General features: G+C 47.3%; 1 protein-coding gene across 1 annotated transcript in view; it reads left to right on the top strand.

The window, feature by feature from the left end:
* The window catches only part of Dis3 (exosome complex exonuclease RRP44-like protein Dis3), a 47,416-nt gene extending 28,647 nt beyond the window's left edge, over nucleotides 1-18,769 (top strand). The window contains exon 22 of the mRNA XM_077703004.1: nucleotides 18,499-18,769. Coding sequence (XP_077559130.1) covers nucleotides 18,499-18,603 — 105 coding nt within the window. The 3' untranslated portion in view covers nucleotides 18,604-18,769. The remainder of the gene's footprint in view (nucleotides 1-18,498) is intronic.
* Nucleotides 18,770-26,417: the final 7,648 nt, after the last annotated feature.

Genomic DNA, 26,417 nt, shown 5'->3' with positions numbered 1-26,417 from the left:
TTTGTGCTCAATTTTTTGGTCTGTGTTGGTTCATACAAATTTCGGATGATACAAATATTTTTCATGGTCCTGCGAGATTCGTATCATCGAGATTCTACTTTACAATGAACTTTTTTTAACCAAATTCTTGATATAGCAAAGTTGGACGGTAGAAGTAACCAAATGTGCATTGTAAGCAATCTTTATATAACACAATATAACGAAGACAGGTATTTTCGTTACGACAAAATCTCTAGACTAAAACTTCATTACAGTGTTGTGTGAAGAGCAAGCACTGCCAGTGTGGGCAAATTGGGCAACGTGAGCAGGCTTCCTGGGGTACCCGTGTATGCTATCAGGGGTGAGACAGCTGCGCATATTGCGCTGTTTTGATACAAATTTGTTTTCCGGTGCCAGGCTGCTCCAAAAGCTTGAAAATTGCAACCATTGCGCCAAACTGCTCCAAAACAGTATGAGAGCCAAGGATTTTAATGCTCCCGTCAGCTTCAGTGAAGAAAAGTGCTTACTGACGGCTTACCTTTTCAGCATCTCCAATGTGATGCTGTTTGTAAAGGCTTAATTGATTGATTTAGTTTTTGGAAAGTCACTATGTCGGGTTGCGCATGTTATATTCTCCGAGTTTTTAAAGTTTTCCCATCGAAAACCCTTGCAAAGTCCTGTAGAAAATATGCTCGTGTACTGAGGCGGCAAACTACTTGTGCAAGTTGATTAAAAAATGGCAATTTTCGGAGCACCCTATCTCCGGAACGACAATACTGGGTGCCGCCATCTTGGTGGGGTGAAGATTGGAAAACATGGCTGCCGGGCGAAGCAGTTGCTCGTGGTTCAGGCAGAGGGCTCTCTGCCGATTTCTACCGTGGTTTTGGTAATGAAGGTGGCTGGGTGTGCATTTAGTCATTTGATCTGTTGCAGGAAGTTGCGTGACTTGAAAGACGTGAGTTCATCATAAACAACGTGGTACCCGCACATTCGCCGTGTTTTTGGCCTTGAATGTGAGGCGCGGTGCGCGCTTGAATTGAAATTTCGACCCGCCGCGGTGGCTCAGTGGCTAAGGCGTTGCGCTGCTGAGCACAAGGTCGCGGGTTCGATTCCTGGCCGCGGCGGCCGCTTTTCTGATGGAGGCGAAAAGCAAAAACGCCCGTGTGTACGAGATTTCGGCGCACGATAAATATCCCCAGGTGGTCAAAAATTAATCCGGAGCCCTCCACTACGGCGCGCCTCATCGCCTGCGTTGCGTCGGCGCGTTAAACGCTACAATCAATCAATCAATTGAAATTTCGGACTCGTTGCGGGGTTATAAAACGCCGAGTTATTGTTGCCTTTCACAGCGAGCTTGCGAGCGGCGGGAAGGGGACGACGCCGCAAAATGTTCAAGCAGTATCCGATAGCGGGACGGGCTATTATTGCACGCTAGTAATAATGGTTTATCTATATGAAGTGAAAATTTATGCCAAAAGGGAGGTTGCTAAACATACCAACGTTACTTAAATTATGATCGTAGTGAACGTGCACCTTGGGGATTGAAATGCGAGGGCTGGTGAGGTGCGATGACTGTCACCTCGCTTTGCGCAACTTTTGCTGTGGTTTTACACTTGTGCGTAAAGCCGAGTCTGGGATTACAAAAATAACAACTTCAGCATTCACATGATAATAAAAATGCCTTACAATTGCTTAGTACTCCAATTTGATATTTTCAACAGCACTATCTATGCACTATCTATGCACACTATTTATGCACAAAGCCTAAGAATTTAAAAATGGTATGCAAAAAGGTAGTGCAGTTCATACCTTGTGATACTCTGGTTTAAAAAACTTTACTGAAAGGCTGTTTCAGTATAATGTATGTTTAGAACCGATTAAAAAGTGCTCTTTTCCCCACCGAGTTGCCAAAAATTTGTTTTTTAGGCTCTTAAGGTGACATAATAAATGTCATTATTCTGCTCCAAAATCGAGATTTCACTGCTCCAAAAACTGCTCCCAAATCTGATTCAGCTGTTTTACCCCTGGGCTATCCTGCAAGCACCAGATAAGCGACTGCAGTGGACCCCCTGCATATTTTCCTCTCACCACCAACAAGTGCGATGCCGCAAGCACTCTCCCCACTTTTATCCCCTTTGCTGTGGCCTAATTGGTCTCCATAGGCTGAAGCAAAAAGCAAGGCAGCACCTCCTTTTCCTAAAGTGACCAGACGTCCCAATTTAGGTGGGACATGTTCCGGTTTTTCGGCCGCGGTCCCGCTGTTTCGGCAGCCTGCATGTGGCACGGTGTTATGTCCCACCTTTGGCCGAATACTATGGAAGACAGGTATCAATTCCCGTGTCTCGAATGAAGAGCTGGAGGAAAAAAAAACCTGGAGGACCAGAAAAGCCCCGTGATGAGATGTAGTTATATGAGGGGCAATTTGTCATTTAAGCAATGTGCCACGTTCTTCCTTACACCCCCCCCCCCCCACACCCCACCCCCTTGCGTCCCGCTTTGGGGTCTGGGGAATATGGTCACTTTACCTTTTCCCCATCAACATTCAACATTAAGGGCTACAGCAGCTTAGCTGAGTTTGTAGATTTCGCACATGTTTTACAAGAAGTGAAGGGGTGAGATAGCTGTTCCATTTGCACCATTCAGCGCCATACTGCCCCTGTTGCGCCAAACTCTTTTATCAGTGTCGTCCTGCACCGAAGAGCCCTAATGGAGCGGCGAGATACGACCGCCATGATGCCCCGCGCCAAAAAACATGGCTAAAACATTGTGCTTTCATTTTCAATGCGGTTATGCTTTCGGCTTCATCACGGCTATGAGTGGCTATAGAAGTTGGCTTTTGCTTAGCTGTAAGGCCACAGGCACTAGGCTCCTTCTCCGCCTTCACTTCCGATGTACTATTTGTGTCACATTTGCGCGGTCTTGTTTGCCGGTGCCAGCCGCTGTGCCACAATCATTGGAAAATGACCGAAAGTGAGTGAAATGTTTTTGTGTCGCATCGCAAACAGATAGGAAACCGAATAATATTCAGATGAAAGGTTGTAGTTTATTGGAGGTGAACTTCGTAAGTCTAGTCAACCATTTTTTACAAGCGTAGTTGCATGTATATTGAACAAACATGGTCTTGGATGCTTTGCCATCGCTTGTTAATTCTGTTCACCTTCGTTATGAGGTAATTACTCATTCTCGCCTGGGAACTTTGGGGTTAGCTTTGCTTATGTGAAGGGTGGTCCAGCGTTAATTATGTTCTAACACGCTTTCGTTGTGTAGTCTACGGCAGACGTTTGTCGACTCGCAGCCTTGTGGTGGGCGAAGACAAAGCTGCGTTCTGCTTTGCACGCACTGAAACCACTGTTCAATAGAAAAAAATTCAAGCAAACGCCTTGTTTTACGGAACACCATTGTTAGTTCGCTTAACACTGCTGCTTGCCAGACACGAAGAAAGGATTTTTATGTGATCTCCTTTGAACCTGCGCATGAGGTTTACCCTTTGAACAGTGATAACACGGAGCACTCACAGCGGCAGAAGGTGTTATTACTCCGCTAGGCTTGTGCGAATATTCGGGGGCTTCGAATATTCGAACGAATATTACAGTATTCGAATTCGCTTCGATTAGAATTTAAAATTTCCGATATTTCGAAGTATTCGAGGTGAACTGTTTTCAAGTTTTGTCATTCTCCTCCGCTGCACCTCATCTTCTCCGCCTCTAGTCCTATTCAAATAGAAGCTGACCGGGCACGCCGGGCCACGTAAATGCCGGTGAAGCCCACATGCACTGCGAGACCTTTCCGAAATAAGCTGCGGTCACGTTCTTTGCTGCTACTTTCGTCCAGGTTGGTCAGGCACTTGAATGCCAAAGGGATAGGCGGAGGCCACAAAGTCTGTCGATAGTCAGCCAAGCAATGCTGACGACCTGTAGACATCCTCTGAGGTGGGGCACGGCTAAAAATTGTGCGAGTTCTGCCACAATTTCTGCAATGCATTAGGAGTGCTAGGGGCCTCTTGTGCGTGTTCTTTTTTCCATGGGGCAACCAGTATACAATGGCTGACACTTGCAGACGACAGAAGGAGCGAGTAAAGGTGGTGAAGTGCACATAAAGTACAAGGATAAAGGGAGACCTCCTAAGAGGCCATTTTCGGCTGCACGGAAAGGTTGGCCAGGGCCTTTTTTAAGCCCGCCTTTCCTCCATCACAATTGAAGGAAATGTAATTTGATAATGATAGCAGTGAGGATTAGAAAGCTAATTGCAAAGTAATGATGCAAGTGCACCCATAATGTTTTATACCCTTCAACGTTTAAAGAGCAAAATGAATAAACTATTGTTTAAATAGAAATCTTTATCGCAGTTCTAGAGCGTAAGTCGACATCACAAGCCCAAACAAGTAAGCAATAAATTCCTATGCGGTTAGCAGTGAACATGGGGGAACTTTACGAAGGTGTTTTTCACCTTCATTTGCCTGGTTTTGTGCACAAATGCAACAGGCACGGGAGGAGGTGGAGGAGTAAACTTTATGAAGGCGAGGCACTCACCTGGTGGGGGGTTTCCTCAAGTCCGAGATACCCGGGCCCTCTCCGCCAGGCTACGCTGGGAGGCTAGGTCAGTCACGGGAAAATATTAATTTACCGATAGGTTTTAGACACAGTGCTAAACATCCTTGTTTAATGACGGGCCACTGCTGTTGAGGCTATTCATTCGTTCACCGCGTTCTCAGTATTCTCGTGTAGCGCCAACCTGGTGGCATTAACAGCAAAGGGCGTTCGCCTCACAGCAAGGGCGAGAATTGCCTTAAATTTGGGGCGTTTGCCGACCGTGCGCGCTCCCGCGCTTTGACCGCGTGTGCGGTGGTACGGAATTTTCTCACCAGACGGCGCCACCAGTCTGTCTTCCATCTGGCGTAGAGCTGGCGTGCTGGCTGCGACTGTGCCGACTGTGCTGCCTTCATAGCTTCGTGTAGATCTCGTACAGGGAGCACGTACCTTCACCCTCTAATACCGTTTCCCCGATGACAAGACTGTAGCTCCTGTTTTCAACAGGCGTGGGGAGACAGAAAAGCCCCCCCTCCTCCCCCCACTACAACGGGCTTTGCGTGTAAAAGCATGCCTCCACAGTCGGAAAGTATTTACACAAGTTCCACGGTGGAGTCTTGAGCGGTCTTCATAAATCTTGGGTTTCTTTCCTCCATGTCATAAATATGCGCTGGTCGAAGCTCTTAGTGGCTGCGGAGGCCACTGTAACGAGTTCGTTTTTCCTTTTTTTGTTTTCCTTTTCTTTTTTTTTAAATCTGGGCAAGGTGAAGCTACTCGTGGCCGCTACAACCGGGTGGCTTGAAGTTAAAATGTTCAAATGTGGCCGCTAGATGTCCGTTTACCGTCAAATCGCAAACAAGGGGATCGCGCGACCTCACTGCCTGCCGCCGCGCCGAAGGATATCGTTCCGTGCCTGCCGAACTAGCGCATGCGCAAAATTTTGCACGGGAAAGTGCGAAGGCCTGGCTTCTCTTTTATTTTTAATGTGTTTGTCCGCACACACACAAAAAAATCTTTTTCCTTAATTAAATCACAAGCCAGGATTGTAATTTCTTTCTTGCTGAATAAGCATGCATTGTTTTTAGCTTGAGCTACACTTTAAGTACAGAAAAGAGATTGTTCATTTCTAAAGGTTAATTTATGTCGAAAAATGCGTCAAAATTGCAAGTCACGCCAACAATCACATCTAATAAGGAAATGCTGAATAGAAAGCTTTGGCATTTAACTAGCTAAATGGCCTGTGCAATGAACTATAAGGAAGTAACGATCGAAAAGCCGCATGCGATAAAAAATTGCCCCTTTCGACCAGATTTTTTTTTTTTTTTTTTGCAAATAGAGCTTTAAAATGCAAAATACCACTAAAAATACCACCTTCAGACCGTCGGCGTAGTCATTGTCATCGGCACCGACACGAGAAGTTGGGAAATGGCCGCCGCTTTAAAGAGAAAATAAGTTCGGTACGTGCGGGCATTGAGCCCAGGTCGCCAGAGCAGCAGTCAGGGGCTCTAACCACAGCGCTATCCCGGCACCCTGGCGGAAAGTAGCAAGGATCAGCCTGGTGCGTGTGCCGCGACAGGTGCACGTGGCGGCACGTGCGTAGAATGGTGCACGAGAAGGAGACCGCGGACTGTGGGGAAACTGCATCTTGAAGTGCGACCACTCTGCCTGTCGGAGCAATTCGCGTCAAAGGACGGAGAAAGATCAAACCAAGTCTTATTTTAGTCAACATCGTTCTCCGAGATGTTGGCAGCACGGACAAAACGCCTTCACAGAATCGGCTTGACCGGGTCCGTTCCCCCTCAGGAAACTGACAATCCCATTTAAAGCCAACCAAAGTTGACTGTGCAGCAGCGGGGGAATCGGTACATCATTTTATAGTGGTAACAATATGAGAAAGAAAAAAACAACGATAACAGCAATAACAAAGAGCAGCCAAAACTTAATAAGTAATCGGTATTGGTTGCTTTTTGTTGTTTCCTTTTTTTTGTGTGTGTGCAAACACAATACAGACGCGATGTAACAGTAAAGAAGCCTTCCATAATCGCCAGACCTCCAAACCACTTAAGCAGACTTAAATGCCGGCGTTAGGCGCTCGCCTTGTCGTCGTAGCTCGCTCGCTGGACCCAAGTAGAGCCCCACGGCGTTCCCTCGTAGCGGCTGTCGTCGCGGCGTAAGTCAGAGGCTTCGAAAGCCAAGCGGTTTATATAGTCATGAGCGTTAGAAACTCGTAAACCGCTGCCGCTTGTCATACATCTCCCCGTTGTTTAACGCAAATAAAACTGCAGGTACTTTTGAGGCAAAACATGCGTAATTAACCGGCAGCGCCCGCGTTCATTTAATTAGGAGCGCTCGTTGGGTTGGCCTTTACGTTAGTAAGCGAAAAAAGCGGCCGCGCGAGAAAAAAAAAAAATGGCGCGTTCGAAATGCCGCAGAAAGGCTCCAGCCGCGCCAGAAAAAAATGGCGCGTTCGAAATGACGCAGAAGGGCTCTAGCATACGAAATTAAACAAGCACAAAAAGAACAGAACTCCGGCTGGCGCAGTTTTAGGCAGGGGGCGCGCGAGCACTGCGAAGGCCGGAAATTTGAATTGCATTGAGTGGTAGCAGTGAGCGGGTTACGGCGGTACAGCCCATTATGGCGAATCACTGCTCTGCACTTACGAGAGCTGTCACTTTGGGTGGAACGGCTTTAATTCTTTCTTTTTATGCGAAAGCCTGAAGTGTCCCATTGTGCGAAAAACGAGCGTTGCAGGTGCGGAAAAGGGCCGCCGCTGTTTAAAGAAAACATGAATGAAAAACACATTTGAGCTCGCATGGGAATTAAGTTGAGCCCGGTTAGGGTGGTCAGAGTAGGGAGCCGATTCCGTTACCACCACGCCATACCTCGGTACGTTGCCGGCACTGACGTCGTATCGCGTGACTGGTGAACGTGTCGTCGCGTGAGTAGAATCAGGTGCCCGCAAATGACGAGAACTCTAGTTTCTGGGAAGATGTGGCGCGAAGTGTCGCCGCTCGGCCTGTCCGTGCAATTCGCGCCAAAAAACGAAGAAACGAAAGCGAAGAAAATTAAAGCCAGTTCCACGCTTGTGAAGTCTGATGAAATAGCGGCGCTGCTCTCGGCGTTCACGGGCGAGCGAGCGCTGACGTTCTAACCCTTCTGCGTCCGCTGTTTCCGTAGCGCCTACGAGCGAGCGTTCACCGGCGAGCGCGCTGGGAACTTTCCACCTTCCAACCATTCGGCGCCTATGGCGGGAACGCTCTCCTTTCTTCCCCTGGCCTCCTCCCCACCTCCTGGAGCGCGAGCGGAGATCGTGTATCGGATGGTTGTTGTTGTTGATGATGATGATGATGATGATGATTGCTATTGGTTTCCCCTTTGTAGCGGGGTGATGACATGTCATCTTACCAAAAAGGTCTAATACACCCATGTTTTACTCTTGGTTTAACACTAGCGCTGCTTAGGGCAGGCACAAAAAGCTTATTAGGCACAAAATACTTTTTTTTTTCTGTTACAGGTGGTAACTGTCCTAGGCAATATTCTTCTCTCTGCCTTTTGTCCCCCAGGATTCTAATCTTCTTTTCGTGGCTTCGACAGCCTTCAAGTTCACTTCCTCTGTGATACCCTTAAATCCTAGGGCTTCTGAAAGCCGAATATTCCCTTCAAGTAGATTTGGATGGATACCCTCACATTCTAACACTATGTGCAGCATAGTTTCTGTTTCTTTTCCGCAGACCACGCACACCCCATCATTTTGTGAATACTTCCCCACAAAGCTCTTAGTCTGGCCGGTTCAGGGTGACGTCAGTCGTTTTCGGAACCGGAAACGATATCCTGCGCTGCTGTTGTCGGTGGTATTCGTTTGGCAGGAGACGTGGGGGTACCTGTGTGAGCAATGCAGCTTGTAAACTTTGCGTACTTAGCGTGTTCGACGTCTTTGCTGTTCAGTTCGTAGCCGGCGCATGGTGTTTCCTTGCACTGGTGCCGAAAACTGCGCGGTGCCGGCATCGCGCGGTGTCGACGCGCACCGCGGCGACGCGGCGGTGCGCGTCGCCTTCACAGCGCGGAAGCAGAATTAAATATTCCGAATTTTTTTTCTATCATTTCTGCGAGTAGTGGATCTATGAATATTTAACCATTCCAATCCAGCGCTCTTTAAAAAAAAAAGGTCGTAGCACTTACTAACAGAACACCAACCAGTTACTTGTCACAGTACATACTAGGTACTTAATGCTTTTACTAACTTGCCATGCATAACCTAGTAAAAAACTACGCGTGACAACGTGGAATTGGGTGAGCGCGCAGTCCCAGATAGACGTATTTAACACGCACATATCACACTTAGACAACAAATAAATTCAGGAAGAAAACCAACGGGATGCACGAGGAGAGCGAGTACAACTTAGTTACCTTATAAATACATCTCCTCCTCTTGCTTAGAGGAGAGAGAGGACTCAGAGGACTCAGCGAAAGTCCTCTGATAGAGTCAGTGGGTTTCTCGCAAAAAGAAAATATCTTAGCGGTAATTTTAGAATTCCGCATTTTAATGTGAGCATGTAGATTTGCATGAACTTTTTTAATCGTGATTTGGAGTCGGAGAGTGCTGTATTTATTCAAGCAGCAGGTACTAAGTGCACAGTATAGACCAGTATAGATCGCATTTAGGTTCCATACTTAGTGGCAGGACCTATGCTTACCATTCTGGGGATAGTAAAGTTCGTAAGAAGTTAGTAAATACGGCCCGTTACTACCTTTTTACTAGCATTTTTCTTACGAGTGTACCCTTCCGCAAACCCCCGTCTTTCGCGCAGTTTTATTTCCCTCGAAGTTGCAGTCTGTGCTGCAAAAGAAAAAATTGTGCGATTTAAGGCTTAGGCTTGTGGAGCCACCGCTGTGCTTAAAGTCTCCAAATATTTGCTCTCACTATGGGATAAGCCGGGTTCACGCCGAAACGGCAAACAAGCGAAAAATTTCCTAAGGCTCGTCCGTTGTCGTGTGCGTTGTATTGTTACGTGCGGGCGCCGTTGTTTGTACGTCCCGCTTTCGAAGTCAACAACAGCGTCATTCCTCTGTCGTCGCCGCGGCGCGCCGTAGATTAATCAGTGGGGGCGTTAACGACTGGCGCCTAAATTGGCCTTCCTTGTTTTTATCTGAGAGGACCGATATCGCCGGTGTTTTGCTGCTTCCATCGGCAAGTCGTGCGAACAAATAGAAATGCCCCGTCTCTCGCTCACGCGACTGCCGCGTGATAAGTGTACGATTTGATCTCCGTTGACCCGCCGGCGTATACCATAATATACGTGTATGACTGGCCAGTTTGTTAATTTTATTTGAAATGTCGCGCCGGCTTAGAGGGGCCATGCAGGCAAAACACAAGTTTCGTTCATTCGAAATATTGCTCGTTAGAATCGTATACTGACCCCACTTTTAACGTAAACTTCGCTCAAATAAGCTACATAATGAGGGGGAAAAATGAATGGTCATGCGACCCACTAGCTCATCTCCCGCAACAGAACCTATGATGTCATATGTGACAGCTCTGCGATTGGCTGCGGCCGGCAAAAACAAACGCAATTTAGCAGGGCCTATAAGCTTGTCGAACGAGGTGCTTGCGCTCACATTTAGAGCACATTCTTTTTATAGCAGTGAGAATTATGTGGTAAACAGTGGAAGTTACGAAAGTACACGTAAACAGAAGTAACGATGCGTACTGCTGTTGGTACTGCGCGCACTATGCTGTTTTAGCTGCACAGCACTGCGGCGCTTTGGGGCTGTCTCAGACGACACTGGCTGATTGGCGTAAGCGACGGGGTCTTACGTGACCATATGTGTCGAGCGAACACCATGTTTCACGAAACGATTATTTTCTACCTTAACAAAAACAAGCCAGGCACAAATACGTTCAAAAATAAAGGCAGAAAACGCGGCACACCGCGGTATGGTGGCGCCATCTAGGTTGACTAACGGTAAACAAGGCTCCCCAGCACATATGACGTCATTGCAGACGCCACGAAAAGACAACTTGGCGGGAGAATCAAAATTTTAGCTTAAACTGATTAGTTTGTCAGTGAATAAAGCATCGTATGCTTCCCGACAGGCACTGCGGGCACTGCACAACATGAAATCTTTCGAATAAAACAAACTTGTATTTTAGGTGCATGGCCCCTTTAGGCGACTTTACGATCCAGTTTAGGGGGCCGTGAAGACGAAGTGCTTTTCCCAATAACACTTATACCATTGTTACCGCAAAATTCAAACAAACAATTGAGTTATTAAAGAAAACTATGAAACAGTGACTGCCGACTGCCAAGCTACTCTCCGGCGATTTTTCTATGACGTCACAGTATCTTGTTTTTGCTATTGGCGGCCGCTGACCCAACCCACCACCAAGAAACGTCACTAAGCGATTGTAGTGGGGCCTCCTGTTTCGTTTGATAGTTCACTCTAGTTTGATCGTATCACTTGAATGATAACGTGAAGTGAACACACTGATGGCGTTGTTTTCAGTATCCCGGCTGTTGCTTCTCTGCTGACGTCGTAGAGCGCGAAATTCTTTTTTTCTCCCTCAGTTAATAAAGCGTCTTTCGGGAATGCAAAGGCGAGTTACCAAAGGTTAGTATTTTTTTTAATGCAACCAAGGTTTATTTTCTCTCAGTGGCTCATTTAACAGCAGACCTGTTTGAACGCAGCGCATGCAATATCACGATTTGACATTGAACGATCGACTGGGCGACGTGTGTCCGCATTGTCCTGGGGGCTGTATTGCCGTGCTTGGTCTCGACCGACATACACCTCGCCACAAAGAGGTCGGCGGATTTGCGCAGGAATTTTTTATCGCAGCGCGTTTTACGCTCCAGCGAATTACAATTGCGAGCTTATATACGTCCGTGTACATATACGTCGTGAAGTTGAGTACAGAAAATTCCCCCGGGATTAGGCGAAACAATACGCCGTTGCTACACACACACCGTGTTCCGTCTGACCACATGCGATGCTGCTTTGAGGCGCTTTCATTGTTTGACCTGCCGTATCGCGGAGATTATGCATGCACGACGAACTTGCCTGCGCGAGCGCGATATTAGAATCGTAAGCCCCGGGCTTAACTCGGCCCTCGAAATCGTCGTATTCTTTCACGCTGCGGCCAGTGAACAGGCTCGCCAAACACTGCGGATGCTCCAGCTTGATAAAGAGTTCACTGCAGGCACCGAGTACAAATGGAAAGCAAGCCGTGGGCGCTGGGCAGCCCATAGTCTGCTGGATATTTTAACCCCTCCCCAAATAACTCAACCCGCCGTTTCTTGTCGTCTCAGTGCGATACCGTGCTTAGAAGCAACTGATCTCTTTGTTGTCGAGCTCTGTCTACAACACGCAAAAGCGTGCTGTAGATTAAGCAGGCTGCTATACTTTTGTTTTTCAACATCAGTGGCAGCAGTGTGCGTTTGAAGCATGGCCTCGCCAAATGTTTTTCGGCTAGAGTAGCATGACTTTGGAGGGGACACCGATATTGGTTGTTGGGTGTGCACAATCGAGATCGGTCGCTCACTCTAACGAAAGCTGGCATCGGACCAGTGACCAGAATCCTCGAAATACGCGGTTTACATAGCTATCGTCGCTCTCTTGATAAATTGCTTGGGACCTCTCGTGAAAGAGAAGCTGCTGGCAGCTGCGCCGCCTGCATGGAAGAGCAGCGTCGACCTGGGCAATGAGGCGCGCCGTAGTGGAGGGCTCCGGATTAATTTTGGCCACCTGGTGACTTTCAACGTGCGCCGAAATCTCGACACACGGGCATCTTCTCTTTTCGCCTCTACCAGAAAAGCGGCCGCCGCGTCCGGTAATCGAGCCCGCGTCCTTGGGCTCAGCAGCACAACGCCATAGCCACTGTGCCACCACGACGGGTGTGGAGAGGAAGGTGGCAAGCGCGTCCTGTGTTCGGACGAGGGCGAAACGCATATGCAGCGAACGACGCGTTTCCTCACGCGTTTTTAACAGCGGAACTGCTCTAAGTCGAGCCTTGTCTGTCCGGCGGTGTCACGACTCACGTAGGGGCAGGTTCCCGAACCGACCGCCAGAGGGCGCCCCAGTCTCGCCGGGGCTAGAGTTCCTGGAGCAAGAGTTGCGCCTTTGATTCCCATTCGCCGCTCACGACCCTATTCGCTGATCGCCGTCACGTGCACAAAAAGCATCACGCACCGCAGAGAAGCCGGCGATGCGGCTGCAACGCCGCTGCTGCCCTCTGCTGTCGGCGTCTTTCGTACATTTTGCGCAGCTGCCATGTCGCATTCGTAGTTCGTAGCGCGAGAGCGACAAGCCGCAACACGCTAGTACATGAAGAGTATCGTTTTTGCACAACTTCAGTACGCGGTCAAGCCGACAGCCCTGAAGGCCTAGAATTTGTTTTGGTCTTCCATTTTCGCTGTTGTCGGTTATTAGCAGCTCACTGTTCCTTTTGTTCGAATGTTTACATGAGAAGCTGACGCCTAGCTCTATTTTGCACAGCCATATCTTCCCGATATTCGGATATGTGTTATAGGAAAACTGCACTCAAGAGGAGGAGGAGGAGTAAGGGGAGAAGGGGAAAACTTTGTTTAACAATTGAATCGATCTGGTTAGTGGGCCGGGTCCTCAGTCCAGGACAAGAGAGTAAAAGTAATTTTCTTAAAATCATAGAACATCCCGAGTAGAATAGGATTTGTTCTTCGCGCCTGGAAGGGTTGAAACACGCCGTGTGGCAAGAGAGAGACCTGCAATTTTCGAATACACTTATACACTGCATGGTTCGCCCCTCCCCAGGCTAACCAGATCGATTTAATTGTTAAACAAAGTTTTCCCCTCCTCTCCTTACTCCTCCTCCTCCTCTTGAGTGCAGTTTTCCTATAACGCATATCCGAATATCGGATGGCTGTGCAAAATGTTCTGAAATAGCCCTCCAGGTCTTAACAAACATATATGTGTTACTATAAATTTAACGAAGACGTGACTCGTTTTGCTCAATAAACCTCCATACTGGTTAGATGCCTGGTCACATCACTTTACGTTGTCAAGGCATGAAAGTTTGCCGACATGCACTATAGACTGCAAAAACTGTAGGTTGAGTTCCAAATAACCCAGTGTGTATATACGCGCGTGCTGATTCTATACCAGGCATCTAACCAGTATGGAGGTTTATTGAGCAAAACGAGTCACGTCTTAATTCGTTAAATTTATAGTAACACGTATATGTTTGTTAAGACCTGGAGGGACATTTCGGAACATTTTGCACAGCCATATCTTCCCGATATTAGGATATGCGTTATAGGAAAACACCCTTAATAATAAAGCAAAGCGCGCGTTACAAAAAAAAAAAAAGCAGCGACGTCGGGGCGCGCTCACGCTCCCCTCGCGCGGTGCGCACTACTCCTTCAAGCCCGACGGTTGGCTTTCCCACGCTGCTTTGGATGCTCAGCGGTCAAGATGGCGGACCTATGCGCAACTCTGCTCCCGTAGGGAGCATATACAGGAACTCTAGCCGGGGCGCCCTCTCCGTGCCTACTCACGCTGGTGCTTGCCCGCCTCAAACGGTTCAGATGCGTTTATAAACTCACAAGGCTCTCTTACGCGTTTAAAATTGTGCTGGGAAAGGTGATATAGGTTAGTGCGTAATTATTACACCATATTTTACGCATTTTATGCCGAAATGTTTATCGGAGGCGCGAGTTCTGGTTAACGCGTTATTTCGTGGTAATTATTCCCACCAGATGACGGCATCAACATCGTTTTCTTTTTTTATAGCTCTACGGAATATGAGTACCACTATTTTCAAACAATATTATTGTGAGAGTATAGTCAAAAACGTCCGCTATTCAAGCTATTTCAAGCGAAGCGAACCACAACAAACTTCTGTGTAGCTTGGTTGGAGACCACCAATTCGCCAGATAACGCTACTTGCATTACAGCAGCTGCTAACCCGTAATACGAAAGCCGCGAACGGAGTGCTAAAACATGTCCTTTCGTTTTCAGCGGCAAGCGAAAACTCTTGTTTTCGGTAACACGGTAAACGGTAAAGTGCGCAGAGGACACTGGACAAGACGGTTTGCTCAGAAGGCCGAGCGCATCCAACCACATTTTCCTACGATCATGACTTGACGGGAAGCAATGAAATGAAATTCCTTGGCAGGAGTTGTGATTACCACAATCACGGGCTGCGCATCCTCTTTACCTGGTAACAGAAACAACGTTGATGCTACGCTCGAAACAGTGAATCACAGAAGAAAGTGCAAAAAATTGTTTCGGTTGCAGCAGCCAAGAAAACAGGAATGAAACCGATGAAACTCGTGGGCCAGAAACGGAGCGCTAATCTCTCGCGCCGCGCGAGTCGTTTCTCCGTCGCTCACTCTATCCTTCCATCAAGAACAGGTGAGCGTCGATCAAGGTGTATAATTGCTTTATTTTCCGGTATACCTCAAATACCTTCCACTGTATAAACGCAGTCACACTCGAAAGATGTTTTTTTTTTGTAGATTTGTGGTGTTTCTACGCTTATGAAAATTGCATAAATCAAGGTCGGACTAGTACGTCACAGATTAGTTCAATAAATAGCCTTTGCGGTGCGATACCATCGACCTCCCAAAAAACCCCATCTGAGGGGCCCTTCAAATGCACGATTGCAGCCAATTTGCTTCTTCGATGCCGCAAGGACCTATACTCCATCATTGTTGCTATAAGTGTGAGCTTCCTTGATTTTTTTGGAAGTGATAAACATTGGACATCACCTTGGAGGGGCGTACGCTATGACGTGTCTTTCTCGTTCTGCGCGAGTGTTGTCACGATTACGGCGAACGCTGGAGTTTTTTTTTGCCAATATTGGCAAGTCTCTCTAAGTGGGTATTATGCTCGGCTTGACAAACGTGCGCCGAGGACGCTTGGCGGTCGTAGCGAGCCACGCACTCGCGAGCGCTCGGCATTTTCTTGTTTTTTTTTAACTGCCGGGTGGTCGCCGCGAGGCACGCGCTGGCGTGCGCTCGGCATTTTCTTGGTATTTTGTAGCGAAAACTACACTACGCTGCTTCGGGCAGTCTTCACGGAGTGACCAGTTTTGACCTAAAGAGCTAGAGGTCAAACCACACCCCCTTTTGCAAGCGCCCGGCGCGTAGTAGCGGCCCGGTGGCGGGGAGAGATAGCCGGGAGGGGAGAGGCAGGCGAGGAGGAAATGGAGACGTGCGCGGGACCAGTGTCGCCACTTGGCGGAGGAAGGCGAGGAGGCCACCGCCGCAGCGTTAAGCGCGCGCCACGAAGGAAGGCCAGGAGGCCACGTGCGGCGCAGAGCCGTGTGCGATGGAGGAAGCTTTCGCTATCAACTAGGGTTAACCACAGCTAAAACAAAGCAATTTTTAGCTGCGGACACCATACACGAACGATTTGCTCAACTGCCTCGCTGTTAAAATACTGAAATTACGTGCTCGTACGACTCTATCATCGCACTGAGTTCCTGCTACGTGTTTGTTTCGTGTACTTCTTTGTCTGCCCCTAGCTCCGCTGGTCATCCTTTTTCACAAAGTGGAAGGGCGCTGATTTTTTTAATCCCTCTCCGACACCGACCCGGCAGCTTTCGGGCGGGTTCCTGGCGGAAACCGTGTCGCTCTCGAGAGACGGAAAACGCGCGCGGAAACGCGTCATTCTGCGCACGTTTTTATTGGGTCGCGATTTCCAGAGGTTGTAGAAAATGCGCTAACATGCCACATCGTCGGCAGCCAGACTGAACGCTTGTTCTGTGACGCAGCTGTCGCGCCAGTTGCGAAATTCTGTGAATCGCACTTAGAATACTGCCCCCTTTTCCTGAAACCACCGCTCGCTCTCCGCGAAAAGCCTACGGTAGTTCGTTGTTTTCTTTCTTCCCTTTCCCGGTTGCCCATCGTTGGCTCATTCTGCTCCTCCTAATTCGTAGGTTTGCAAACCAGGCTGTTGCCATTTTGCCTTTCCTCTCTTTCGTCATCTAGGCGAACCTTGCTTTTTTGTCCTCGGGAAATTACAGCATGGACCCCGAAGTTCTTGGATTGAGCCGGCGAAGATTGATCTGTATATTGTAAACAACTTATTGATAATCCTTGGTATTTCTTATTGTAGGATTGTTCGTGTAACTAGCCAGGTGATTCAGGAGACCCCGGTACGCAGAGCTACAAAGTCGCGGCTGGCATTCGCCTAGCCGCCACCAACCCTTAGTGACCGTGGCTCGAATAATCTCTCTCTCTCTCTCTCTCTCTCTCTCTCTCTCTCTCTCTCTCTCTCTCTCTCTCTCTCTCTCTCTCTCTCTCTCTCTCTCTCTCTCTCTCTCTCTCTCTCTCTCTCCTCAAGTATGAGGTGGTGGGGCAGCTCGGTGTTATTTCGCGCCCTCTTAAATCGTAGTGAAGTATCATGAGGACGAATTGAGTGAAGCGAAGGTTTACTGGATGATACCCGCAATTTAACGTACATTTGTTTTAGGCCGTACTTTATTGCCACATTACAACATATGATCTTGATTGACGTGTGAAAATGCAGTGCGTAACGCTTCGAGACACTGGTTCACCCAACTGGCGATGTAGCTTTTCGCCCTTGCCCAATGGTGGGAAATTGTATTTTGTTTCTATTACCTGAACTTGTGCGTCTGAGTGAATGCATATCGGGTTGCGAATGCATCGACAACCAATCATTGGCTTAGTTTGTACCCGATTATAGTAAGCCAATTCGTAGTGAGGCATTTTTGTCTGGCGGCGAATCTATCCACTTGACTTACGCATTGGATGCATTTGGCTAGGTGTTGGTGAGTCCCAGCAGAGCGCTTCTAGTAGCTTTACCGTGTTCTATATACGTATCCGTATGTAGTTGTTATGACACAGATAGCATGTATCGGGAAAATTTATGGCTGAGGTTCGTGGCATTCTCCTTGTATACGCGCGACCTGTAAAGTATACGACCTTGCCACCCCTACTTGAAGAAATATTATGAATGTATACTTCCCTAGTCTGCATAAATTTGCTATCAAGGAAGTGGATAGCCATCAGAACTTGAATTCGCGTCTGAATCGTTAAAAACAGGCGTTACGTCCACTCCGTGAAACGGGGTAGCTAGCAGCTGTCTCGACTCCCAACGTTGGTAGGTGTGACGTCAGGGCGTGCGAACGACGTCAGCGCCACCAGTGTGGCTCTGCGTCGTATCCGGTGTAATTTAAAAATGAGCGGCCGGTATCGGAGACAAGGTCCCCTTTTTCGCCGCGTTTGATTCCCGGCGAGTGCACGCTTTTTACTCCCTCTTCAGGGGGAGTAAAAGCACCGAAATACCCATTTGCTGGAGAACTCCCCATAATGCATTTCTCGTGCCCGTTTTCTGTGCCGAGGCTCGTTATCCCAATGTGTGTTTGTTTGGGAGATCTCATCTGTCGGGAGCCATCTTCGCGTCAGGGCTTGCGCTCTCTGCGCAAGTATTGATTTTCCGTTTGCAGGCAACGGCCGAGGCAAACGAAATAACGGTTGCGATGCAGTTAGGCCTCGCGTCAGCGTCCCTTTTGTCTTGTTGTTGTTGATATCCCGTTTCTTTCATCTTCGATTTGTTTCGCCGGGGGCAATATACCGATCGACGTTATGAGAATGCTTTTAGCGGCGGCCTGACCTGGCAAAGCATTTTTGGGGATCGTCAAACCTCCTGCAGCGAATAATTTGCTCGCGTGTATGTGTTGGCCTCAAGCTGCCTGCTTGTCGCTCTTCCCACGTGGAAGACAGAAATGAAAGATTTAAAAAAAAAGAAATAAAAAGCGAGGTTACTTTGTGTAGCGGAACTGTCGTGAAATTGAAGCTTGCGTCATCCCGCAATTTCATCTGCGATGCGGTCCGCTTGTTGCGGCGCCGTCGCTGTTGGAGCGCATTTGCGTCCGCCACATTTCCCCGCCTAACGGGATTACGAAACGCTGCATCGACGCTGGCCGCACAAATTTCTTGCCGGCCTCTAATGGTTCTATCGCTCGTTTCGCTTTGTGTTTCCTTCGCAGATCCCGGGGGTGAGCGTGGAACCGTCGTCGGGAGGCAAGGAGAGCTCCGCGAAAGATGACCCACCGCGAAAGAGATCCAAGGTGTGCATCACTGCCAGCGAATAAAAGCACGATGAGCACCTTTTTTTACTAGAGAGCCGTGCCTGTGTGTGTACTCATGCGTTGCAATGCGCGCGTCTGGCCTGAAGACTGCCCAACAAGGTGGCGGCGATACGCTCCGAGTATATATATACACTCGAGTCTCATGCGAAATAAAACGGTTATTGCCGGATATCTTCCCTCGGGGTGTGTTTCTTTTTTTTAGACTGCGATATCCTCGTACACCAGGATATCGCAGGGCATTTAAGGGCCCGTGCCCTCGCTCGTGCAAGCTAACCAGCAGCTGAACATATGCAGGGAGTGGCTGACTGAGCGGGCAACTCAACAACAGCAGCAAGCCCTGGCTACCTTCATTAAGATGGCGACCAGCAGCTCCCTGGCATGAGGGATCTTTGTCTCGAGAGGGCAAAACCAAATTGTTAATGCGTAGCATTTTTTGCCCGGTACCCCTCCCCCCTTTCCCCCAGTCAGGACCGTGTAACGCCCTGCATTTCCACAAAAATGCAGATATCGCGGAAGTTCCACCCGTAATCGTTATAACAGCGTAAATGGAGATAATTGGGCGAACGAAATTTTGAAAACATAAATGTAAAAAAAGTCACGGAAAATAGCGAACCGTGTAACGTCCTGCATTTCCACAACAATGCAGGTTTCGCGGAAGTTCCCCCTGTAATCGTTGTAATAGCGTAAATGGAGATAATTCCTCGAACAAAACTGTAAAAAACTAAAAAGAAAAATACACAAAAAAAATAACGGGAAATGGCGAACCGTGTAACTCCCTGCATTTCCACAATAATGCAGATATCGCGGAAGTTTTACCTGTAATCCTTATGATAGCGTAAATGGAGATACTGGTCGGACAGGATTTGGAAAAACGAAGAAAAGTGGCTGTAAAACACTCCTACTCAAGACAAGCGGCACAAGAATGCTACGCATGAGTAGACAATTCTTTGAATTTCTGCAGAATTGGTCTGTCTGTTTGTCTGCAAGCTCCGAGTGACCTTCGTGGCCTCCGGACTACAACCCTTAAGAAGAGCGCGCCGCACATCAGAAGGCTCGCAGGCTACAACAGAAGGACCGGACCGTCGCCTTCCCCGGCGCAACCTTCCCCTCCCACTCTCGATTTACACGCCGCGATGGTGCTTATATGCTTGTATTCGCCTAGCACAGGCCCTCTTCCTCCCTTGCAATCTCATTACCACCACATTATGACCGGCACCGGAGTACCAGACCTCTGTCAGGTGTGTGTGGCGCCTCTCCTGACGCGAAGCGTGCCTACTGGAGATGTCCTCGCGCCAGACGGTCGTCCCACTTGTCACACCCACAACACCTCCTAGCGCCACGCATTCCATACACCTGGGAGACCGGAGCTGCTCCCACCAAATCTTTCCCTAAACCCATGGCCTCGCCTCGCCCTGCACTTTGACGACGTGCGGGGTGCCTCAATTCTATGGCGCACTTGCCTTCACGGCCTGCCAGAAACTCCCCCCCCCCTTCTCTCTCTCTCTCTCTCTCTCTCTCTCTCTCTCTCTCTCTCTCTCTCTCTCTCTCTCTCTCTCTCGTGATGGACTCTGGTTGGCCAATCTCACACTGCGAGTATGTGCTACTCTGGTGGCACGCGCCACTTTTCTAGAATACCCGCAGCATCTCTCTAAGGTGTGCATTCCGTAGGCCTAACGCTTGGGTTTTGGGTGTACGGCGCGAATCGGTACCTGCTGCTTGGCGTTCGCTTTGACCATGTCGAAATGGAGCAATCGGATAGACGCCGATTCCGGCAACGAGAAGCGTTTTTTTTCTTTCACTCACCTACGATCACTCATCGCCATCGTCAGAGAAAGTTAGCTTTTTTGCAGACGCAGTGTCGTGCAATGGTATCAGTGAGGACAATAAAGCTTCGCTTTAAAAGTAAATGGATTTAAACCTGGGTCTGAAGATTGTGAGACGAGCACACGCATATTACGGCGCATCCATCCCTGTAGCTTACCAGAGAAGAACCTTTAGCCTGTATTCGATAGCAAGGCACGCATGCAGGCAACCATGTGAGTGCGCCGTCATTGGTAACGTCGGGTTCCGCGGGATGGCGGTACTTGTCCGAGCTAAGAGCATGATATGGGTTGGATATTCCAAGCTCTAGCCCGCCGAACGCAAAGTAATGCCTCGACTCCAATGTTAGTGCGATTAATAACAACTCTGTTGACACCACCGTTGAGAATAGGTTTGAAACGGAGGAGACGGCGCACGCCGGTGTAATATGTTTCTTCGGCGTGCGGCCACAGTGGCACAAGCCGCGCCATGTCCGTGGCCATTTCAATGTTGCCAAGCGAATAAATTGACAGCCAAACTTTTCAATGAATACAACGTATAGTGAATACGTTGTGACCTTCGACTTAAAAACATGGGTTGTGGTCATTTACTTGGCCTGCATGAGTAATACGAGCACGTTAATTAGAGAAATAGCAACCAAGGCAAGTAATAAAGTACGTTTCCACAAAATGGCGGCATTATTTGGCTTTCCAGAGTAGCGGCATCCACTCTAGGACTGTACGAACTGTCCCAACGAGAGGCACGCGAGCGCGGGAAAACTGAATCGAATGCAACAAACTTGATTACAAGAAGAATGGCCTGAGTACGGAAAAGGTAGAGAGCGATAAGTAGGTGTCTGCATTTTGAAGAAAAGACCCAAATGGAAAATGATGCTGATGAGAGGACACGTTCGACATTTGAGCTGTAATGCTTTCGGATACATATATCATAAGGCGTGCTGACCTCATAATTTAATTTACGCTTGCCCTTACAGGGCAGAAGGGGTAAAATTTCTTATCAATTCATGGATAGGTATGCGCCCGAAACCACGTTTCCACTACATCACCCGTAAATCCTTATAATCGCACAGTGGCTCCAAGGCTGCTTCTATACTCTATCTGCACTAAATCACCGTCGTCGCGCACTTTGGCCTTTTCCCCCTCCATTTCTCTCTCTCTCTCTCTCTCTCTCTCTCTCTCTCTCTCTCTCTCTCTATATATATATATATATATATATATATATATATATATATATATATATATATATATATATATATATATATATATATATATTGTAAAGGAAATGAATGGTACAGGCGAAAGTGAACGAAACACGATAGTGCGCCAGACTCCGCAGCCGCGAAAGCAGCATCGACAGTGACAACAGAACGAAAACCACCGACGACGAAGACGACATGCGCGCGTCTGTGAACCCGCTCCATCTTGTGCCCGCTCCATCTTGGATAACGCTCATTAAAGGCCTTTCGTCAGCTACTTTGCGTTGAGCAATACACCCCCTTTGTATATATATACAGAAAGCCTTGGCAGCCTTGATGCCAAGGTAGCATAAGAGGGTTTCCCGCAAGTTACCCGCTTATGACAGGCTGTAGACGTTCGCGCCACGCCTCGGGGGTTGAAAAGAAGGTCCCCTTCTCCCCGTGTAGTCTGAGTTGCGCTGGCTACCACCCTCAAGCGTCAGATACAGTTGTAGTAAATATAAATACCCCAGAACGTGAGGGAGAGCACAGTCGCCCAGATAGCCGAATTGGTAAGGCATTCGAGATCTAATCGAAAGGCGTGGGTTCGGTCCCCACTCTGGGCGCGTGTTTTTCTTTCTTTCTCACGTAATTAATAAAAAATAATGTAAAAAATAGTCTAACCGTTCCCCAATGCCTTCTTTGGCATTGTAGACTGCCGGCATTTCTTTCTGTATTTCCTAACGAGCCCCTCATTTCCAAAAAAACCTATTATCATGCGAAAGCTTAGCGAGGGCCTCGGTTCTGGCAGCCTTGATGCCAAGGTAGCATAAGAGGGTTTCCCGCCAGTTACCCGCTTATGACAGGCTGTAGACGTTCGCGTCACGCCCCGGGTGTTGAAAAGAAGGTCCCCTTCTCCCCGTGTAGTCTGAGTGGCGCTGGCTACCACCCTCAAGCGTCAGATACAGTTGTAATAAATATAAATACCCCAGAACGTGAGGGAGAGCACAGTCGCCCAGATAGCCGAATTGGTAAGGCATTCGAGATCTAATCGAAAGGCATGGGTTCGGTCCCCACTCTGGGCGCGTGTTTTTCTTTCTTTCTCACGTAATTAATAAGAAATAATGTAACGTCACAACGGTAAAAAATAGTCTAACCGTTCCCCTATGCCTTCTTTGGCGTTGTAGACTGCCGGCATTTCTTTCTGTATATATATATATATATATATATATATATATATATATATATATATATATATATATATATATATATATATATATATATATATATATTATATATATATATATATATATATATATATATATATATATATATATATATATATATATATATACAGAAAGATAGGTCAGCAGTCTACAACGCAAAGGAGGCATAGGGGTGTGGTTAGGCTCTTTTCTTTTTCACTACAGTTAATTAGGTAAACATTTTTTTATTATACAGAAGAAAGAAAGAAAGAAAAACACGCGCCCAGAGTCGGGACCGAACCCACTCCTTTCGATTACATGTCGAATACCTTACCAATTCGGCTATCTGGGCGACTGTGTTCTCCTTCACTTTCTGGGCTATTTATATTTACTAGAAGTGTATCTGACGCTTGAGGGTGGTAGCCCTCAAGCGTCGGTCCCCACTCTGTCCCCACTCTGGGCGCCACTCTGTCCCCACAAGTTCGGTCCCCACTCTGGGCGCGTGTTTTTCTTTCTTTCTTTCTTCTGTATAATAAAAAAATGTTTACCTAATTAACTGTAGTGAAAAAGAAAAGAGCCTAACCACACCCCTATGCCTCCTTTGCGTTGTAGACTGCTGACCTATCTTTCTGTATTTCCTCAACGAGCCCCTCATTGCCTTACTATATATATATATATATATATATATATATATATATATATATATGATTAAAAGGCTTTCTTCCTTTCCTTTTTATTTCTTTTGCTTGTTTTCATTTCGAAAAACGAAGCAGGGCATCCTGCAGCTTGATATACTCTCTGACTCCTCTTCAGAGAGCAGCGTACACAAAGCAGCGTCAGCGAAAGCAACTCAAATCAATACGTAAATCCCACACTCGAACAGACGGATCTACGCATACATTTCTTTCGCTTAAGTAAAATCATCACCGAGAAAATATGTACATACATACGCATTCAAATATATTCGTAAATACGTCATGCAATGAAAGTAGCGCTATGCACAAAATTCAACTCGGTAGCAGTACGGCTTGCAATAGAATAGCGACAGTGGTGCGGTATAAAGGTGGGTTCCTGAACTATGCAGTGAATTGGGGAGCCGAGGCAAAATATTTTCCCTGCGATAGCACCCTGAATGCTTTTTTCTCGGCATGGTCCAGGCAGATAGTATATGCGATAGGATACCTACGTTCCAGATGATTAATTATCATAAGTTTGGAGATTAACTTCTTAACTATTGCTTTTGTGGTTCATGTTCACATTAAAAATGGAGGGGTGTAATAACCCAAACTACTTGGCTTAAAAAACAATGATCAAGCTTGTGATTAGCATTATGCGTACGTCCCCAAACTAGCCACTGAGTTGTACTGGAATTCTACCTCATATTGAGGTGGAACACTACTGAGCTTGAGGGCCAACTTTGATACCGCACATCTGTAACCACAACCTAGATTATTTCTCTCCTTTGTTTAGGTGCGGTACTCCTGGCAAATACCTGCGGCTTCCGTTTTATTTACAGAAGCACGTGTGCTAAAACCGCTCATTAAAAATTAATTTCAGAGTATGAAGGGGGACGGGCATCTCACGCATTCTTAAAGATCCAACAATGAATCTTCAATTATTTTTGTCGCAGCCATTGGCTCAAAGCGCTCTCTTAACTCTTTGTCATTTGCTTCCTCTTTTTACCCGTTTTTTAGACGTTAGTAAAATCGTGTTAGATTGCTAACTTTATTGGTAAGATCATTTTTACTAGTTCATATTATACTCAATAGATAACTTCTCCAAAATAGTTATTACTTCTTAAAATCGAGAAACTTATTATGTCGGATTTCAGATCCATTCCCACAGCACTACACATTCGGGCTTTTTAAATTGGCTTTGCGGAAATTAGCCAGTAAGAGGCAAAATATGTGCTAGTAAAATCCGAGTAGCCCTTAACCCGAGAGCCGTTTACAGGAGTTTGGCGTTCTCAGTCAAATGAAGCGTCTTTGGTTTCACTTCCAGACGGCAGGTGTTTCATGTCTCGGGAGGCCCAAGGCAGTAGTACTGCAGACTACTGAGGAACAGCCGAAACAATAGTGATAACAGGACACTGCTACCAGAGCAGTTCGTTTTTATGGCCGATAATAAGCCTCTGAATTTTATCTTTGTCTCCACTTGGTTTTTGGCTGCTATCGCCGTCGATGTAATTGGCTCAAGTTTCACTGAAAGATAAAATCCCGTTGTTCGCGCTTGGAGCCACGGTGAGGGGGAACTTGATTGATAGCACACACCCTAATCTCTCTCCTCGTTGACATTACGCGGCTTCAATTTGCACATTGTTTTTCACTGACAACGATATCTCACCACGAAGACCCGCAGCGACGCCGACTTAGTGTGGCTCGAGTACCGGGCTTATCAGGGATATACGTTATCGATATCGTACGCCGCAGGTGAATTCCTCGTATAGTCTGAGGAGAGCACGTGGACGATGCTAGGCGGCACGTTACTCAAGGAAAATTGGGCCCTGCGTACAAATTGAGTGACTAAAGCAAAGGTGTGCGCCCCAATGGAAAGCTCGGTTTTTTTCGCGTTTTCTTTTAGAGCGAAAGCTCGACCACGCAATGTCTCGCAAGGGAATTCATCGCGTCGCAATGACCTTGAGCCGCCGGAGCGCAATGGCAGATGTGACGTCACGCCACGTGATCCGCTGCGGTACCACGAAACTATAGGCGAGGGTTCAACGGCTGCTTCGCCGGTGCTTGGTCGCTCAATCTCGCCATGGATGGCAGGCCGCCTGGGCTGTCTGTGGGTGCGCTTCAGCTTTCACTTGTGATATTATATATATATATATATATATATATATATATATATATATATATATATATATATATATATATATATATATATATATATATATATATATATATATATATATATATATATACCGAAATTACCTCTACGGAAGAATATCCAAATCTGCCTTCCTTGAACATTTTTCTTCAACGAGGTTTACAGGTGCTAAAACTGAGCCATCTTTTTCCTCGACATCCTGCAATGCAACCAGCACAACACTTGCTGTCCAGCGTCGTGGAGTATTCTAGCATGGTTCATTTCGGCGTACCAGCTGCTGTGCCCTGTTGATAAGCTATGCACCGTGCGCCAGGTGGGGATGTGCAACAATTTCTATAGAAGCACCTGGTTTGCCTCATCTATCCTGATAGGTTCGCGTCACGTCCTGCGACCCTTAGTTCTCCCTATCACATACGTTGCGGACAACGTCTACCAAATTACGACACTTAAATGATGTCAGGTTTTAAAGTGAAGCTTTATGCAGCTGTGGTTCCGTGCCCATTTTATGTGCGGGAGCACGAACGCCGTGCGGCAAAGCCGCCTTAATGATGAACGCTCAGCAGGAAACGGATGTAACTCAGAGAAGCCGGCATTGAGGACTGCTTCTAGCTGCCTTTCTTTCCCTATTCTCCCCACTCCTTACTTCCCATCCCTTTTCCGCCTCTTGACCGAGGCCTCCGGTCATGTCAAGGGGACTTCTTTCCCTCTTTTTTTTCCCAATAAACGTGTGTTCTCTCTCTCTCTCTCTCTCTCTCTCTCTCTCTCTCTCTCTCTCTCTCTCTCTCTCT

This window comes from Haemaphysalis longicornis, unplaced genomic scaffold, assembly GCF_048455015.1.
Source record: "Haemaphysalis longicornis isolate Haplotype H1 unplaced genomic scaffold, Haemaphysalis longicornis Haplotype H1 scaffold_3, whole genome shotgun sequence".
Classification (NCBI taxonomy): Eukaryota; Metazoa; Arthropoda; class Arachnida; order Ixodida; family Ixodidae; genus Haemaphysalis; species Haemaphysalis longicornis.
The sequence above is the reverse complement of the archived record's forward strand: the minus strand, read 5'-3'. Positions and strand labels throughout refer to the sequence as shown.